General features: G+C 40.5%; 1 protein-coding gene across 6 annotated transcripts in view; it reads left to right on the top strand.

Moving 5' to 3' along the window:
• The window catches only part of THADA (THADA armadillo repeat containing), a 334534-nt gene that overhangs the window by 182892 nt on the left and 132607 nt on the right, over positions 1 to 19035 (top strand). For all 6 annotated transcript variants that reach the window (XM_055539939.1, XM_055539943.1, XM_055539942.1 and 3 more), the window contains one exon: positions 114 to 282. In XM_055539939.1, coding sequence (XP_055395914.1) covers positions 114 to 282 — 169 coding nt within the window. The remainder of the gene's footprint in view (positions 1 to 113; positions 283 to 19035) is intronic.

Raw genomic sequence — 19035 nt, 5'->3', positions numbered from 1 at the left:
CCCCGTTCCTGCCGTGGGATGTCTCAGCCAGAGCTAGAGAGAACATCAGCATGTACAAAGGTGTGGATGTAGACATGTGTATGGAATGGTCTTGTGTGTTTGTCTCCTCTCAGATGTGGTCACTCACCTGTCTACCGCTCCCGTGAAATGGCAGCACGTGCCTTGGTCCCGTTTGTTATGATGGACGAAATCCCTAATACCATCCAAACTCTGTTGGCCAAACTCCCTGACTGCACTGACCAGTGTTTCCGGCAAAACCATATTCATGGGACACTTCTCCAAGTAAGTAAAGTCAGTCTTTATGACTTCTGTCAAATACTGCAAGGTGAACTTTGGTGCTGTTAAGCAGGTGACGATTTGATACACAGACTTTTCACTTTATGCGTAGAAGTGTTTTCTAATGCTGAAAGAACAAGTATTTCCTAGGGGTGCTTTTTTCATCATAAACATGAATGCAGTGTCACAGTGTGATTCAGTCAGAACATCTTTTGCATTAAAACCTAGGTTTTCTATGGCCTGCTTTTCCATCTGGCTTTCCTCTCTGAAGAAGTTGTGTCTTTTCCATCAAGTATGCCTGAAGAACATTCTGGGCCACTCCCTGTTCACAGTGAAGTTGCGAGCATTCCTTGATACACATCAGGCAGCTTCATACCTTAAATGTCAAACCCTTTCCTATTTTCTCTGTGCTACAAGGCAGACTTCTTTTTTGAATAAATAAGCAAAATGACTTACTGCTTTTAACTTAACATTTCTTCTAGGCAAGACTCAAGGACAATAAATGATTGAGAAATAGGCTTCTTATTGAAACAGTCCTTTTTAAACCCCGGCTGTAAATATGGGGATAGATTGGTATTAGTGGGGTCTGCTGTTCATGTGGCTGGTGTGGAGCAGGGCTGGGATGGGATTTAAATATCAGGTCATGCTTCTGATTTGTGAACAGATTTGAGAGATGGCCTTGAGATCCAAATATATGTTCTAAGCCTGCAGTCCACACTGCTGACATTGCAGGAAGTGTGTAGAGTGGTTAAAGCCTGCAACTCTGGATCTGGTCTTGTGTGGGTGTCGATTTCAGATCCACCACTCAATACCTATACATGTGTCTTCTCTTTTAAACCAAGGATAATAATAGTAGTATATACCTCTTAGGGATTTCTGTGAAGAATAAATGAATTAATGCATATAAGGTACTTAGAATAGTACTTGGTCCATAGAAAGATACATAAATATTATTATTCATAGTTTTAATAAATCTGTGATAAAATGAAAACTGATGTTTTTAGTTACTAATTCTGTCTAGTTGAGAATGTAAAAGAAACCTGGTTTTTGCCTTCCTTCCTTGTTTTTTGTATATATTCAACAAGTATTTATTTTGTTGAGTGACTTCTTTATACTACTGTGTCAAAGTCAAAACAGAGACCAAGTTCTTGTGTTGAAGGAGTTGAGGGCAGTAAAAAAGAGGACTGCCCTGGTGGTCCAGTGGTTAAGAATATGCTTGCCAATGCAGGGGACACAAGTTTGATCCCTAGTCTAGGAAGATCCTACATGCCATGGGGCAGCTAGACCCATGCACCTTAGAGCCTGTGCTCCACAGCAAGAGAAGCCACTGCAGTGAGAAACCTGCTCACCGCAACAAAGAGAAAGCCCTTGAGCAGCCACGAAGACCCAGTGCAGCCAAAACCAAATAAATAAATTTATTAAAAGAAGAAGACCAGAGAATGAATGTGCTAAGTGCTGCCGGATTGGTCCTGGGGATGTCAGGAAAGGCTTCCCAGAGAAAATGACATCTAAGAAGACAGTGGAAAGTAGCCAAGGGAAGGGGAGAAGGATACCCACCCTTCAGAGGGAACAGCATTTAGAAAGGCTCAGACTGGCTCAGAGTCAGCCCACCTGGGAACTGCAGGGCTGGGTGGGACAAAACTTCTAGGGTGGCGGGTCTCAAACTGGTCTCAAGATCTCCTCACCCTCTTGAAAGTTTCTGGGCATCCCAAGTGGCTTTTGTCTATCGATATTTAATTAGAAACTAAAACAGAAAATAAAACACAGGAACTCATGAGCACACGTTCCATTAGTCATTAGAGGGGTGACATCATCACACACCTTGTAGCCTCTGGCAAACTCCACTGTACACTTGGGAGAGAATGAGAATGAAAGAGGAAACTAATGTCTCAGTGTCATTTTGAAAATAGTTTAATCTTGCAGATCTCCTGAAAAGATGGTGCAACTCCCAAGCGTCCCAGACCAGATGCTCTGGCCTCTGTTATGTGCATTATGGATCGTTGGTGGTTTCTTTAGTACAAACTCCTAAGCACTCATCTCCCTTGGTCCTCACTGTATCCCTGTGAGGAAGAGGGGTAGGGGTCATTATCTTGGTTATAAAGATGGTACCCTGAGGCCCACACAGTTCTGTGCGACTCCGCTGTTTCTTTGAAGGGAATCTGTAGTAATGAGTCATGCAGAACAGGCTTTTCAGAGATGCATAGGGGATGCAGCTGAGTTAGAAGGAAGGTTCAGATTGTCAGGGGGCATCCAGTTTTCTTTATTGAAGAGCCACTCTTGGCCAAACTTAGAAGCAGTGAGATTGACATTGTTTCTTTGGCTCTTCCACCAGCGGTACAAATGGGCCTCCCAGCCTCATTCCCCATACTCACCTCTAAAAGGTCTGGCTTGCGTTCTGCCAGTCTGTCCAGCAACAACATATAGTCTCTTACTCTGTCTCTGGGCTGCCTTTGCTATTCTCAAAGTTACTTCTTCTGCTGCATAATATGTGAAACACTGTGGGAAAGTCAAAACCCTCTAACGCTGGGGTGCTTGTGGCTATTGCTCTTGTTCCTGAGTGTTAGGGAAATGAATGGCTTGTTGGAAAAAACAACACGTATATGGGTGTTGGGTGCTCGGTATTGTGTTTGTGTTTGTCAAACAGATTCCTGTCTTTACCAAGATTGGCTTATACCCTGGTTGCAAAAAGGAAGTCAAAGGCATGTGAAAATCTTTTTGTCATGTCTATTCGGGTGTCTCATCTGTGTTGCAATAGTTCTGTTTCACTCTGTTGTTCTTTGTGGGGAAAGCAGGAGGGGTTAAGATGGGGAGGGCTCTCTTTCTTATTCCCTTCTGTGGCATATAGATTCCTTCTCTGCATAAAGCTACCTTTGAAATCAGTAAAAATCCTGCACCTGGAAAAGCGATATTAGGGCTTGAAAGGAATAGTCATCTCCATGGGACTTTCAGAGCCAGCTAAGTAAATAGAAAGTTGTTATTTTTTTCAAAAGCAGGAAATCATTTTGTAATCAGAAAACAAATTCTTTCACAGAACATTTTCTTGAATTATAAATTTTGACATCTTTAAAAAATGTTTACATAAATACATTAAACCTCAGAGTTATCTCTGTAGTATACCTTGCAAACAAGAAATATGCTGAGCTCTGAATTTGGGGGAACTGTGGAAGAAAGACTCAAATTATAGGACATGAAAAAAAGGAAAGAACATGTGGGATTTGTTCCTTAATCATTTTAAAAACCAGAGGCTCATAATTGCCATATTGAAATGGATGTTAAGTAACACACGTCAGAAAAGGTGAGATTATCCTGCAGGTTCACTAGAGCCAGTGGTAAATGACATTAAATCTCAATAAAGACTAGATAAGAGCCATGGACATTACCTCATTTGGGAACAACACTGGCAGGGCTACCCTGTCTTTTAAGTAAAATTAAACATCTGTTCTTGTTGCCAGAATTCTTCACATTGGGGACTTGACATTATTGCTAGGTTACTTATTACTCCCAAGAAATTGTGTTGGAGTTCACAAAGTTCTCTTGTATGGAGGAAGAGTTTGGTCAACAATCATGAGGAAATATTTATTCTGGTTCTTGGGTACTTAACTCACCTTTGGTTGTTTCATAAGGAAATATATACTATTTGAAGTCAAAAATTGAATTCTAAAGTTTTTTCATTTCCTGCCCATTTCAGTTATTTTTCCTATGATATAGACATATAAAAAGTGATCCTTGCTCTTTCTTTAATTAAGCTCTTTTATTTGGGTAAGCTAAAGTGGGAAGTTGAGGAAATTCAGCTGCTATTAAAGCAGAAAAACCACTTTTGCATTTATATGTATGTTCTAGGCAAAGATATTCTTTTTTTCTTCAGTTAATCCAAATAATCTCCATAATTCTACACGTCCCTTTCCTGGTATTACATTGTCTCCATCTTTACCAGCAGAATCTGTTGAATACTTTAATTCTTTTATTTCAGCTCCCTAAATTTGGAGCCTTGATTTCTGCACTTTGAGAATTCTGGGTTTAAAAGCTTCTACTTTTCTAGTTACAGAGCTGAGTAGGATTGCTGTATCCTTGGGTTGACATGAAATATTAACCAGGGATGGGCTTCAGATAGCCTAGGCCCACACACTATCACACACACGTGCACACACACGTGCACACACACACACACCATTCTCTGTGTTTCTGATGAGGAAATTGAGGTGAGCCTGGGAAAGATAAAGTCACAGAGATAATCAGGGTACAGAGAAGACATTAAAGCCTGCGCTCCTCTAGTGTTTAGAACTTGCTGCCTCCCTGATAGTTATGTGAATAATGACTTTTTATGCCTAGGGAAACCAAATCAAGAATCTATCTTTGCTCTGTTTTTAATCCCGTATCACTCAATTAGTCTGCGTAAGTCTAATTTGATATACTACAACACTGGAAACAAAAAAGTCCATCCATATTGTATAGAGGGACAAAGGATGCCAGTGAAATCCTGCAAAGCTACAACTGGTAAAAGACCTTTCAAAGTACTTATTGTACCTTCCTTCCCTCTGCTCATCTCTTTCCCATCATTTCTCTTTGGTCTCCCATTTAATACTCCTAACCTAGAAATACAGAATCCTCAGGACCTAGGTCATAGCCAAGTTCACAGTTGCCACACCTCTGTCTTCCTTAAGGGTGTAACAAAGCCTCTCAAACTTGGACAACCATATAGGTCCTAGGCCTGGGAGCTGCTGGGACCATGTAAAAGTGGTCAAGATTGAATTCAGTTCACTGTGGAATGCCTGCCCTGTTCTAGGCTCAGTGAAATCATGAGTTTGCCTTTAAGGCTTTTACCTCCCAGTGTGGGGAGCTGTGGGCTAGAAGCCAAGTGAGCCAGTTAAACCCTCAGGGACTAGGGAGCGTATGAATAACAGAAACAAAGATACAGCAAAAGATGAAGGCATCAGTCTTAAAAGGAGACTGAAGCGAAGGCATTTCTGCTTTAGTCTGTAACACCCTGATAGACTCTGTGGTAGGGCCAGAGTTAAGATCTTTAAGTGGGTGGGTGTAGGGGTGCTGGGCTGGGAGAGACAGCACAAAGACAAAAACAGAGGTAGATCTTGGTGTTACCTTTGTGGAAAAGAAAAGCAGAACACCAAGAAAGAAAGAATGATGGGCCACTTTGGTCAGCTAGTTGTCTGAAGGAATCACTGTTCAGGAAAAAGGAATAAGACCAACCATCCTTTTTTCTCTGCTGTAAAGAGAAGCAGTGGAAACAAATAAAAAGTCAGTAATGGAGGTGGCCTTAAGTATAAATTCTGTTGGAGTTTTCTGAGTAAGGAAATGAATGTTTTTAGGGGAAAAAAAAAGTTTTTACTAATACTGTTGCACCAAAACCCATGAATAAGTAGAATTTGGAAGAATGATCAATTCCATCTTTTCAAAATGTGACCATATAATACAGTACCTTATGCTTGAAGGATTTTAACATCTTTCTCATATTTCTTAAAAGTGCAAAATTGTGAAACATAAAGTAGAAATTCTCTCTAGCTGTCCAGAGATGAAACATTCCTTGACAGATTCCACTTGGTGACCTAAGCTTGGCCTGTCTCCATTGTTTATTTTCTACACAGAAAATAGAATCTCAGAATGGAAAATCAAAAACAAAAGATGAAATTATGCTGATGTTGTAAGTTATAAATGGACGGCTGGTCACTGTGCTTTTTTTTTTCTGGAATGAGTCATGAAGAAAGGCTCACTCTTGTCGCTAGTGGCCAGATTTACTCATTCTTTCTGAGTACTTGTGTTCCTGTGAAAGGAGAAAAATCTAAACTGCTAGGTCCCCAGTCCAAGAAACACTAAGGCAGAGCTTCACATGGCTGTACGTGTAAGTCTTTATTGACTCCTTCAGCACCCAGGGAGTCTGAGTGAAGCCTCCAGGGGCTGGAGGCTCCAGGCAGTTACCTGCAGCGTCTCTTTATCCCCAAGTGCCAAAGAAAGGTTATATTCTGCAAGTGCCTTGATGTGAAAAGGATTGGGAAGCCCTGGGCCCTTAAGTTCAAACAAACCAACCAACCAACTAGACCTTGTTAAATCTTACCTTTTGGCAATATATTTCTATCTGGATATAAGCCCAGAAAAGTCATTTTTAATTAAAATGCTTCTCTTGAAGATGAATTAATCCCTTCCTTATAAATATCGAAAGGCTTTGATTTGATGTGTGTTATTTAGAGAGCCTGTTCTGGGTGTGGGGGACAGCTTTTAGCTGCCAGGTCTGGATCACTGACGGTAGTACACCGTGGCCGTCACTCGCCAGCGTCCTGCTGCTGTTTTCCAGTGCTCTGTACTGACAGTGTATCAGCCAGGGGTGTGCAGAGTTCAGAGGTTTTTCAGTTGCTGTATCCCCTGGCTTTTGTACTGTTTGGAATTAGAGATGGGGAAGTAATGGTAGAAAAGAGTATACGTACGTAAGTATGTAGATATAACACACACACACATACATATACACATGTATAGAGATGCCAGTTATTGAGAGAGTGTGTGTGTTTATATGTTTGAGGGGGAGGTGTATGTATTGAGGATCTATGGCTGCTCTTCTGAACAAAGGGTATTAATCCCATCACAGTGATGAGAAAACTGAGAGCAACAGAGGTTATGCGTTTGACTAATTAGGCAGGGATAAATGGTCAAAATGTAGCTGGGAGTTAAAGCAACTTCTCTGGAAGAGGGAAAAAACATTTTTGGGCTAGAGTGACTCTCTCCGGGGCTTTCAAGGTGTGGGGTAAAGTGGAAGTTGACACCATCTATTTGTTCGTTCATTCAGCTGTTGACTGAGCACTGCTCTAGGTGCTTAGAATACATCAGAGAACAAACCTTGGCTTCAAGGATCACAGCTCTCAAAGAGTGTACATTCTAGAGGCAGGGAGACAGGCAATAATAAATGTTATAAGAAAACTTACTCCATAGTGGCTGTACTAGTTTGCATTCCCACCAACAGTGTAAAAGGGTTCCCTTTCTCCACACCCTCTCCAGCATTTATTGCTTGTACACTTTTGGATCGCAGCCATTCTGATTGGCGTGAAATGGTACCTGGTGGATTCATGTTGATGTATGGCAAAACTAATACAATATTGTAAAGTAATTAGCCTCCAATTAAAATAAATAAATTTAAATAAAAAAAAGAAAGAACACTTACTCTAATTTATTGTATGAAGTATAATAAATAGGTATGTCATTTATTAAGAAGTAATCACTGCTGTAGACCAAAGGAGCAAGTAGGATAAGGAGGATCAGGAATTGGTGAGCGAGGAGGGCAGACAGCAGTATTTACTGCATCAGAACAGTCATTTTGAAAAGGTAAGTCTTGAGCAAATCCCACCAAGAGACAAAGGAAAATGTTACTATTTTTTAAAATAAAGAATAAACATTTTTTCTCCAGAAATTGGTTTGGTTACACATGTATATATGTTCAAGACTGAAGATCCCCTGGAGAAGGGAAAGGCTGCCCACTCTAATATTCTGGCCTGGAGAATTCCATGGACTACAGTCCATGGGATCGAAAAGAGTCGGACACGACTGAGCAACTTTTACTTTACTTGTGATCATGGGAAGTGCCTGTAGAGTGGGCACTGGTGGATATGCAGGCCAGAGCGATGTTGTTACATAGAGGCTTGCGTGCTTTATAAAGTCCCCATGCTGTATGTGCAGGTTATGGGGGACTGTTTGAAGTCCTTTCCCTACAGAGTCACAGTCTGTCTTGGTTCCTGTGAGCTTAGGCAAATCTGAAAGTATCACATTGCCTCTTCCCTCTCTAGAATGATCCTTACCCTAACTGTCTGTGGCTGGGCCTTAGAGATAGGGAGTAAATGTGGAGAGAGTTTGTTTATTCTCTTACTTAGCAGATAGCTATTGCGTAGGGATTTTTGTTTGTTTGGGTTTGGGGAAAGATTTGTTTGTTTTTGTTTTGGCCAGGCAGCAGGGCATGCAGGATCCTAGTTCCCCTGACCAGAGATTGAACCCATGCCCCCTGCAGTGGAGGTACAGAGTCTTAACCACTGGACCGTGAGGGAAGTCCTATTGTGTGGTTATTAAGTGCATAACACTCAGCTAGGTTCTCTGGAGAATACAAAGAAAAGTTAATATGTGACATGTTTTCTGCCCTCAAGAGGCTTGTGAGCTGCCATGGAAAACAAGCCATCCACACCGCAGACACTACCCAGAGACACGCTGTTCTAGGCAGGTGGTCAAGAACGCATGTCTGAGAGGAGAGCGCAAAGAGGCTTGGGAAGAACCTTTCAATTAGTTTTCTGTGGTGGAGACAAGGGGCTTGGTGAGAGCCAAGGCACGGAGGAGGGCAATGCAGAAGCTTTTTGCAGAAGAAGTGAGGAGACGAGTCAGGTCTCAGAGTGCACTGGGGAGCCATGGTATGCCTAGCCTCTAAAGCGTGGTGTGTAAGGCAGTAAAGTGTGTGCAGGAGCATGTTAGTATGTTGTTTCTTGTCTGTCTTCTTTTTAACTACTATTTATATCAGGTGTATCACATACACAATGTATTAATGAGGCCCTATATAATTTCTGAATAAGTCTGCAGAAGCCGGGAGCGTGTGCTCAAAGAGGGCATTCTATGCGGTGAGGAAGAGCAGAGGCTTCGGGGCCAGCTTGTCTGGGTCCCTGCTCTGCTGCTTGCTAGCTGTGCTGTGTTCAGCGAGTTGATTTCCGTGCCTCTACTTGTTCCTCTGTAAATGGGCAGATAAAACTACCTTCTAGTTTGCCTGTGAGGATTAAATGAATGAACTAATACATGGGTCATGTGTTCCAAGGTCTCCAGCACGTAGTAAGTGGTCAGTGCCTGCTGGTTATTACTTTTTGGCGCTGCGGCTGCCACCACTATGACCACCACCGGGTTAGGGGTTTATGATCCAAAAAATGTGAGGCCCACTGATGCAGATGGCAAGTAAAGGATTTTGAGCTACAGAAAACTGGGCTTTAGAAAAATTAATGTTGTGTGTCAAAATAGTAATGTAATAATCTCTATTGATACTTGAGTGTGTGCGTAAGAGAGAAATAAGTATTTTCAGCAATTTTGACTTTACGTGTTAGCATGCTTCACAAAGGCGTTCAGCAGCTCAGTCAGCACTCTGTACCTTCCTGTAGATCACACTGAAGATGATAAGAGCTCAAATTAGTTCTGATTTTCAAGGGCCGAGTTCCTGCCTATCAGGTTGTTTTTCCTTGCACCTGTTTTGTTTTGAATTACACCGCCTCCCCCAGGCCCCATCAGAAAGCCAAGGAAAGGAACACTGTCAAACTGTGCCAGACAAAGGAGTCTTTTACCATTTGAAGGGGGGGATTTGACGGTTCCTAATGGGAAAGGGAAATGCAGGATCCTCCTAGACAGATTAATCTAGCGCTTTTCCAAGTTCGTTTTTCATCATGGAAGACACACTTTCCATCCCCTTCCAGCCTTATTGTTTGAGGCTTTTTATGACAGAAGATAATTCTGGATGTACTCTAAGAACAGAGCACAACAAAACACCGCACTGTGGGCACTCTAGCAAGCTCCTGTCATTTCCCAGGATTCCTATAAATATCAGTCCCATTAGGGGATTCAGTTCGTTTGGTGGGCCTCCATCCCGTGAAAACAGTATTATTTGCTGTTTGTTTTTGGTTCTGCCAATCTAACAGGCAAAAGGAACGCCTCGTTGTTTCTATGAAGGAAGCATTTTTGAGCTTGCAGAGCACATGTACTCATTGCATAGCCCTCGAGTTTATTTAGAGCACCCAATGCATTTCAGTTACCAAGGACTCAGTTGGCTCTTCAGAAGAACTGTGGTTGAGAATAGCCAGACAATATGACAGCCATCTTAGAGGGCTACAGTAAAATCAGTCCCGGGCCTAAGAGAAAGTTTAAATAAGCAATAAAAATCTTTCTATTTTAAACCATGTTACTGTTCGTGACATTCTTATATTTCTCTGTGCAGTTGACTCTTGAACAACAATGGGAGTTGGGGTGCTGACAGCGTTCAGTGGGAAACCCATACATAACTTTTAAAAAATAATAATTTATTTTAGGATTGCTGGGTCTTCATTGCTCGTAAGGTTTTTTCCTAGTTGTGGCGAGTGGGGGCTACTGTTCATTGCAGTGCTCGGACTTCTCATTGCGGTGGCTTCTCTTGTTGCAGAGCACAGGCTCTAGAGCATGTGGGCTTCAGTGGCTGCAGCACATGGGCTCAGAAGTTGCAACTCCACTCCCAGGCTCTAGAGCACAGGCTCAGTATTTGTGGCACACAGGCTTAGTTGCCTGGTGGCATGTGGGATCTTCCTGGACCAGGGATTGAACCCGTGTCTCCTTCATTGGCAGGCAGATTCTGAACCACTCAACCACCAGGGAAGCCCCACAAATAGCTTTTGACTCTACTTAATAGCCTGCTGTTGACTGGAAGCCTTACTGATAACACAGTCAAGTGACATATTTATAGATGTATTATATACTATATTCTTATGATTAGTAAGCTAGAAAAAGAAATACACTCCTAGATAGTGTATTAAAAAGACACATTTCTAGTGTCTAGGTTTGTCATAGCTTTCCTTCCAAGGAGCAAGTGTCTTTTAATTTCATGACTAAAGTCACCATCCACAGTGATTTTGAAACCTAAGAAAATAAAATCTGTCACTGCCCTCACTTCTTCCCCATCTGTTTGCAATGAAGTGATGGGACTGGATTTTGAAGAGCATTTCACATGATGTACGCTGCATACAAATTAAAGAAGCGGGGTGACAATATCCAGCCTTGTTATACTCTTTTCCCAATTTTGAACTAGTCAGTGGTTCCATGTCTGGTTTTAACTGTTGCTTCTTGACCTGCATACAAGTTTCTCAGGAGATAGGTAAGGTGATCTGGTACTCCAGTCTGTTTTCCACACTTTGTTGTTATCCTCACAGACAAAGGCTTTAGCACAGTCAGTGAAGCAGAAATAGATGTTTTTATGAAACTCCCTTGCTTTCTCCAGGATCCAACAAATGTTGGCAATTTGATCTCTGGTTCCTCTGCCTCTTCAAAACCCACCTTGTATATCTGGAATTTCACAGTTCATGTACTGCTGAAGCCAGGCTTGAAGGATTTTGAACATAACCTTGCTAGTATGTAAAATGAGCACAATTGCATGATAGTTGGAACATTCTTTGGCATTGCCTTTCTTTGGGATTGGAATAAAAACTGACTTTTTCCAGTCCTGTGGTCACTGCTGAGTTTCCCAAGTTTGCTGATAAATTGAGTGCAGCAATTTAACACCATCATCTTTTAGGATTTGAAATAGTTCTGCTGGAATTCCATCACCTCCATTAGCTTTGTTTGTAGTAATATTTCCTAAAGCCCGCTTGAGTTCACACTCCAAGATGTCCAGCTCTAGGTGAGTGACCATGCCATCAGGGTTATCTGGGTCATTAAGACTTTTCTTGTATATTTCTTCTTTGTATTCTTGTCACCTCTTCTTAATCTCTTCTGCTTCAGTTAGGTCCTTATGAGATATCTTTCTATTTATTTGTGTCTTTAATTTTTTTTCACCGTATTTTAGAGTTTTCAGTGTATAGGTCTTTCATCTCCTTGATCAAATTTATTCTGAGTATTTTGTTTTTCATGCTACTATAAATGAGATTGTTTATTTCTTTTTCAGATAATTCACTGTTAGTGGATAAAAGTGCAACTCGTTTTGTATGTTGATTTTGTATCTTCCAACTTGACTAAGTACATTTATTGGTTCTAACAGGTTTTCTTTGGGTGGAGTTCTGAATTTTCTATATATAAGACCATGTCATGTACGAACAGAGATAATTTTACTTCTTTTCCAATTCAGATGCCTTTTATTTCCTTTTCTTGCCTGCTTTCTCTGGCTAGGACTTGTAGTACAAGCTCTATATCATTAACTTCATCTTTGTTTTTGCACATTCCTATGTTGAATAAGAGCACTGAGAGTAGGCACTCTTGTCTTGGCCCCGATCTTAGAGGAAAAGCTTTCAGCCTTCCATTACTGAGTATGATGTAGGCTTGTTGTGTTTGGGCTTTATTTATGTTGAGGTTCATTCCTTTGTATACCCAATCTGTGGAGAGTTTTTATTGTGAACAGATTTTGAATTTTGCCAAAGTGTTTTCTATATCTGGAAGATGATCCTATGATTTTTATATTCTCTTCTGTTAATGTGATATGTCACATTGATTATATTGCATATTGTTGACCCATCCTTGTATCTCAGAAATGAATTCTACTTGATTATGGTATATGATTTTTCAGTGTGCTGTTGAATTTGGTTTACTAGTATTTTTGTGTCTGTATTGATCAGGGATATTGGCCTGTAGTTTTTTTGTTTTTGTTTTGTTTTCTTGTAGTATTCTTACCTGGCTTTGATATCAGGGTAAGCTGATCTTGTAAAATGAATTTGGGAGTGTTCCTTCCTCTTCAAATTTTTGGGAAGAGTTTGTGAATGATTGATTTAAGTCTTTAAATGTTTCGTAAAATTCACCAGTGTCCTGGAATTTCTCTGTTGGGAGGTTTTTTTTAAAATTATTGTTTATTCAGTTTCCTTATTCTTTATTGGTCTGTTCAGGTTTTGTTTTTTTTCTGATTCAATCTTGTAGGTTCTTATACATGTTTTTAGGGATTTACCCTGTTGACCAATTTGTTGGTGTACAATGGTTGATACAATGTCTTTCTTCTTTGCCATCTTTATTCTTGTGTTCCATTAGACCCTCAGATAATAATGCGTGTATTCAATAGAATGACGTATATGCATCTAGCTCCTAGAGCAGTGCTGACCATTCTGACACGCTTGACCACCCTGGACTCCCTCCTCCCGCCCTGTATCTCATACATTATTTAGCCTTCACTCTCAGACCATTAGGTTTCATCTTTGCCCTTGTGCATCATCTGTGCTGCTTCTCCCAATTAACAGTTCTGTCTCAGTGTAACAGTAGTTGAGAAGGGAGGGAAGGCCCTGGAGTAAGACTGTCTGGGTTCAAATGCCAGCTCAGCTGCCAGCTTAGATTCCTTAACCTTCATTCCTAATTCTATAAAATGGAGAAACAAATAGTTTTCTGGGGATAGCTGTGAAAAAAATGAGATAAAGCAGAGTGACTCTAATGGTCAGATCACTGACTCTAATGGTCTCCAGAAGAGGGCTGGGGAGGGGGCGGTGGATGTTCTTCAAGGCAATAAGGGGCTCTTTTGAAACTGTTCTAAAGCTGCATTGGTTGTGATCTCCTTGGTGTGCAATGAGTTTCATGATCACTCTTTTTTGTTGTTTTTTTTTAATATAAATTTATTTATTTTAATTGGAGGCTAATTCCTTTACAATATTGTATTGGTTTTGCCATATATCAACATGAATCCACCACAGGTGTACACGTGTTCCCCATCCTGAACTCCCCTCCCACCTCCCTCTTGAGTGCAGGATGCTGTTGGGGATTCCTAGCAAGTCTCAATCTCCACATTCCAGATGGTCCCTTTTTTTAAAAAATTTTTTTACTAAATGAAGGTAGACTGTTGCCTTCCTGCTTCATCCTCCACTTTCTTTTCTTATTAATAAAGGGAATGTGTGTTACATACGTGAATGAATGGCACTCTGGGGCAGTTGTTAGGTATGTACAGGTGTCATATGTTTTAATATTTGACCTATATTCATGTTGAAGAGGTAAGCCTCTCTTTTCACTAGGATCTTGGTCATTCTCCTATTTGGGATGCCTTTTTAATCTTAGCAAAGTGAAACTTCGGGGAAGGGGAAGTTTTTCATTAACTACCTGAGAACCATATTTCCCAAAAGGGAACTAAAATTGTTTGGAGTTATTTTTTATACAAAATGGGTTTAACGTGGTTTTTTTGGTGTGACTTTGAAGAGTTTATAAGTGCCAGAAAATTCCATCACCTTTGTTACACTTCAAAGAGATCAGTATAATTAACATCTCAAATGTGCTATTTGACATTTTCCACCCTTATTCACTATTTAAGCCTTTTTAAAGTATCTTTATTTCATGTAGATGGTAAGACAGGTTTTACTTACGAGTTTAAGTCAGTTTATAGCAAAGGAACATTATGCCTTTCCTTTCTTCTTGGATTACAGGACATGTTTCTAAAATACAGTTGTAGTTTCATGTTTTATAATTTTTTTTTAAGTATGTGAGACATTTACTAGTCCAATTAACAAGCTGCTTCTTTTATTCTGAAAAGTGGTATTCATTGATCAGTCTGAGAGAAAATTTAGTCATCAGGTTTGATTTTCAAATGTTTGTTTAGAGCACAGTTATAGGGCAGTTGTTTATATGAAAATTTATGATTGAGCATACACTCACATGTGTATGTATGCATTTAGAATTAAAGTGCTGGAAATTTGAGTCCATATTCTCATAATGAGATGGAGATACAGTACAATCTGTAACCCACCAACTCAAAATGAGGTGGTAGATTTCTGAAGATCAATATCAGTGCCCTGCAGCCTGTAACCTCCAAGCAGTAGCAGGGCTGCTGCTCTTGTAGCCCACTCCTCCCCAGGACCTCCTCAGCCTCACTGAAGAAGGAGGGGGACTTCCCTGGCAGTCCAGTGGTTAAGACTCCACACTTCCATTGCAGGGGGCATGGGTTCAGTCCCTGGTCAAAGAACTATGATCCCACATGCAGGATGGCACAGCCAAAAAGGAGGAGGCGGACCGTATTGTTTTGCATTGATGTCTTCAAGGTCATTACTTCATCATTCTGGATCAATGTATAATTTACTTTGGTAATCTTCTGTGTCCTCACTTTTCCTTCTTTGTTGATTTCATTCTTTCTCCCTCCTGAAGGCGAGTACAGAGTGAATAGAGATACACAATTCCCAGCTGTCTCCCCATTCCAGAAGTTAAATCTTAGATATCACCACCACCTCAATCGCAATGAGTTTGGTCAATGGAGGTAGCTTGTGTGTGTGTGTGTGTGTGTGTGTGTGTGAGGGGCCAGGAGTGGCAGTGGTTGTGCGCCTAAAGCTATCTACAGATTAATTTAAAATAAAAGCAACACCAAAAAGTTGACCTCGGAATTTATATTCCAGAGACTAGATCTGAGGATTGAAAACATTTCCCTTTTGCTTCCTCGCTTGGCCTCTCAGACATGGGGTGGGTCGCCGTGGAACAGAAGAAGCACTCCTTCCCAAAAGAGTCAGACACCATCTCGAGTGCCTTGTTACTCAGAGTGTAGGGCCAGGCCAAAAGCATCAACACACCTGGGACTGATCCAAAATGCACAATCCTGGGCCACCCCAGACCTGCTAAATCCACATCTGCATTTTCCCAAGATCCCCAGTTAGACGTGTATGCTCATTACAGTTAGAAGTGCTAGTCCAAATAAGCCTTTTCCAGGATGTTGCAGTGGGCTTGTAACCTACTGCCTACCTATACCGATGTAAATAAATAAATGATTGAACAAATGGATAAATGATAAAGAAGAGGTACAGAAGGATTCCAAATAATTTATGTAGTTACCTGCCAGTGCCTCCTTCAGAAGGTGAAGCTTACCTTCCCTCCCCTCATCCCTGGAGTGTGGGCTGCATGCAGTGACTTGCTTTTACAGAGCATGCAGAGAGACAGAGAGGAGAATAACTCCACGGTGGAGAAAGCTGGCCAACACCACCCCGTTATATGATCCAACCGAATATCAACAGTGATAAGTCATGTTGCATGTACCCTTGTTATATGATGAGAATGGCATGTCACCTGTGTGGTCTTCCTCCCAAAACCCATAATCCTTAGTCCAATTAAAAAAAGAAAATCAAACAAACCCAAATCAAGGGACTTTTTACAAAATATCTGACCGGTACTCCTTAAAACTGTTGTCATCAAAAACAACTGTCACAGACCGGAAGAGCCTGCACAGTACACCCTGGTACCTGGACAGGAAACAGAGGACAATAGGTAAAAACTAGTGACATCTGAATAAAGTGTAAAGTTAACATAATGTGCCAGTTGTTTTCTTAGTTGTGAGGATGAATCACAGTGTGGAAGGTGTAGCAATGGGGCAGCTGGGTGAGGGGTATACAGAAACTTTGTGTGCTGTTTTTGCAACTTTTGGTTTCATCCAAAACTTACTCTAGTACATCTACTTTCTCATCCTCTCATTTAGAAGACCAGTTTTTCTTTCTCATGGAGCAGTGGTGGGTAGAGGTAAGCATGCTGTGTGTGTTCAGATTGCCAGAGCCTCTGAAAGGCTCTTCTGAATGTCAATCATTACTGATACCCGACTTCATGCAAGTGCTGCATTTGGGCCTCGATCTGGAAAGTAGCAAGAGTCCTCACTGTTGACCCCAAGCAGGTGTTTGTTGTTTTGCTTCTAAATGGAATAGAATTAGTCTTCATCCATTTAACAAGTGACCTTCAGTAACTGAGGCTGAGTGTTTAGAATATGGCTCTTTATCATTGTCTGGGAACATCCCGGTAAATCCCTAACACGAGATTCATTTCAGGGGGAGGGACATTTGTTCTGTGTACTTGCAGCTTTAGAATCAAGAGAACTTTGAAAATGAATTGAACCAAGTGGAGGCCATGTTTGGAGAGAAGGTGCTTTTCATTAGAAATAAACGCCAGCTCATTTGTCTCAGCTGCTGGTAGGGGAAAAAAAAAAATCATCCAAAGGGTCTTTAAAAGAAGAAGATCTTTCTTCAGGAGCGTAGCAACAGTGTCTTTGTATCTGACAGTCTAAACAGAAGGCTTGCGCTTTCTGAGCTGTATCTTACTACACACCAAATAAAGTAGAAGACAGTACTGCTGGTCCTGTGTGGAATTCCTGGAAAGGACAGACGTGGAGAAGGGCTATTCTGTCTTCTACAAGAACAACGTTAACCATGCTGTGGCTCTGGGAGTTTCTCAGTGTTGATCTGACTTCAAGGGCCCCCTTGAGTCTGAAATGGTTTGCACTTGGGTGGTGTTTTTTGTGTTGAGCTGTGAACACTGACACCAGTCTCACAAAATTCTCTAGCAAAATGCTTTTGCTTGCCTGTGCTCCGTTTTATTCCTGCTCTTGGAGACCGTGCTGGTACAGGCCCGGTGCCGATTTTCCTCTGCCGTCTTACCACCATCAGCAGTTCTGTAACAGGATTAAAGGGATACCTCCATTTCCAAAAATAGAAGTTCAAGAGGCTTATTGCCCAGCAGAGGGAAGTCAGAATAACCCGTGTTTTATTCTTCTGGCATACAGATTTTCGGTTTCCCACATTGGGACCTTGTATGTAGAAAATGAAAACAGTTACAGAGTTTTCCTCAGTGTCAAGTTGTGTTGAAGCTCACTGTAGCTTCACTTGAACTCTCTTCTTTATTGGAAAGAATTTGGTATAAGGTGGATTCACCTTGACTAGTATTCAGTGGCTGAAATGCCAGGCTCTCCTGACAGAGTGGAAATAAGACCCCAGCATTACCATTTTAAAACTAAAAAAGCATAAAGAGAAGATACTGTGTTTTATTGTAGTCACTTCATTCCTACTTGATATGCACAATTTATAATCTTGCACTGTTTTTTTTCTCTTTTTTATTGAAGTACAGTTGATTTACAATGTTATATTAATTTCTGCTGTACAGCAAAGTGATTCAATTATACATTTATACATATAGATCTAATTCTTTTTTCTATTCTTTTCCATTATAGTATAAGAAATTGAATAATATCCCATGGTTTTAATTGCTTAGTGCTTAGAGTTTCTTTGAAACCTGTGTTATTTTATGGGTGGAGGATGGTATATAGAAAGAGGTTTGGGATCTAGGCTTGATGTACTCTTTTTCCACTTTGAGGGTATTTGACTTGGGGCAAATCACTTAAATTCTAAAATGAAGCTTAGACATCTATAAACTATTTATAACACATAATTTGAAAGGTTGATATAAAGAGTAAAGATGTTGTATGTACAACTTCCCAATATAGTGGCTATCATAGTATAATTTTTTAGTTAAGTGATAACTTTCATTTATTATTTTTATTATAAATTTTAAAATACTATTAAGAGTATTGAACCTTATCAATAGGAATTTAAAAATAAATTAATGGACAGCTATTGCATGATTTTTTTGGTCCCAAATTCATTTATTGAAAAGTACATTTTATCACTCCTGACAGAAATGTTATCGTTCTATCATACACTAAATTTCAGTATTCAGATCCTCTTATTTTCTAGGTTTTTAGTCTGCTACATTGAGTGGTTTGTCTGTTTATACACCAGTTGCTCACAAGAACTTTGTAATATGTTCTACAATTTGGTAGACTAATTCCCCTTCATTACTTTTCTTTTTCAGTACCCTGTGAACTCTAAATCAATTGTTTGGTTTTCCCATCCTCCATTCTATTGATACTTTTATTGGAATTGCATTAACTTAATGCGTTAAATTATTCACCATGCATAACATCCTTTTTATGCTGTTGACCTCCTCAAGACACCGTATGCCTTTCCATTCGTTTCTCTTCTCCATTCCTCAGTGGCATTTGCGATCCCATGGACTGTGGCCTGCCAAACTTCTCTGTCCATTTCCCAAGCAAGAATATTGGAGTGGATTGGCATTTCCTTCTCCAGAGGATCTTGCCAAGCCAGGGATCGAACTTGTGTCTCCTGCTTGGCAGGTGGATTCTTTACCACTGGGCCACTAGGGAAGCCCAAATTAGGTATTAGACACTTCAGTGTCCAATAGATCATAAATCTTTGGAATATCTGTTCCACTGGACAGAAATTATTGATATTAGTGTCTCTACCCAACAAAGTTCTGCAGATTCATAAATAACTTTATTAAGTCTGAGACCTG

This window comes from Bubalus kerabau, chromosome 11 (assembly GCF_029407905.1).
Source record: "Bubalus kerabau isolate K-KA32 ecotype Philippines breed swamp buffalo chromosome 11, PCC_UOA_SB_1v2, whole genome shotgun sequence".
Lineage (NCBI taxonomy): Eukaryota > Metazoa > Chordata > Mammalia > Artiodactyla > Bovidae > Bubalus > Bubalus kerabau.
Note: the sequence above shows the minus strand (reverse complement) of the source record. Positions and strands in the feature narration are given on the sequence as shown.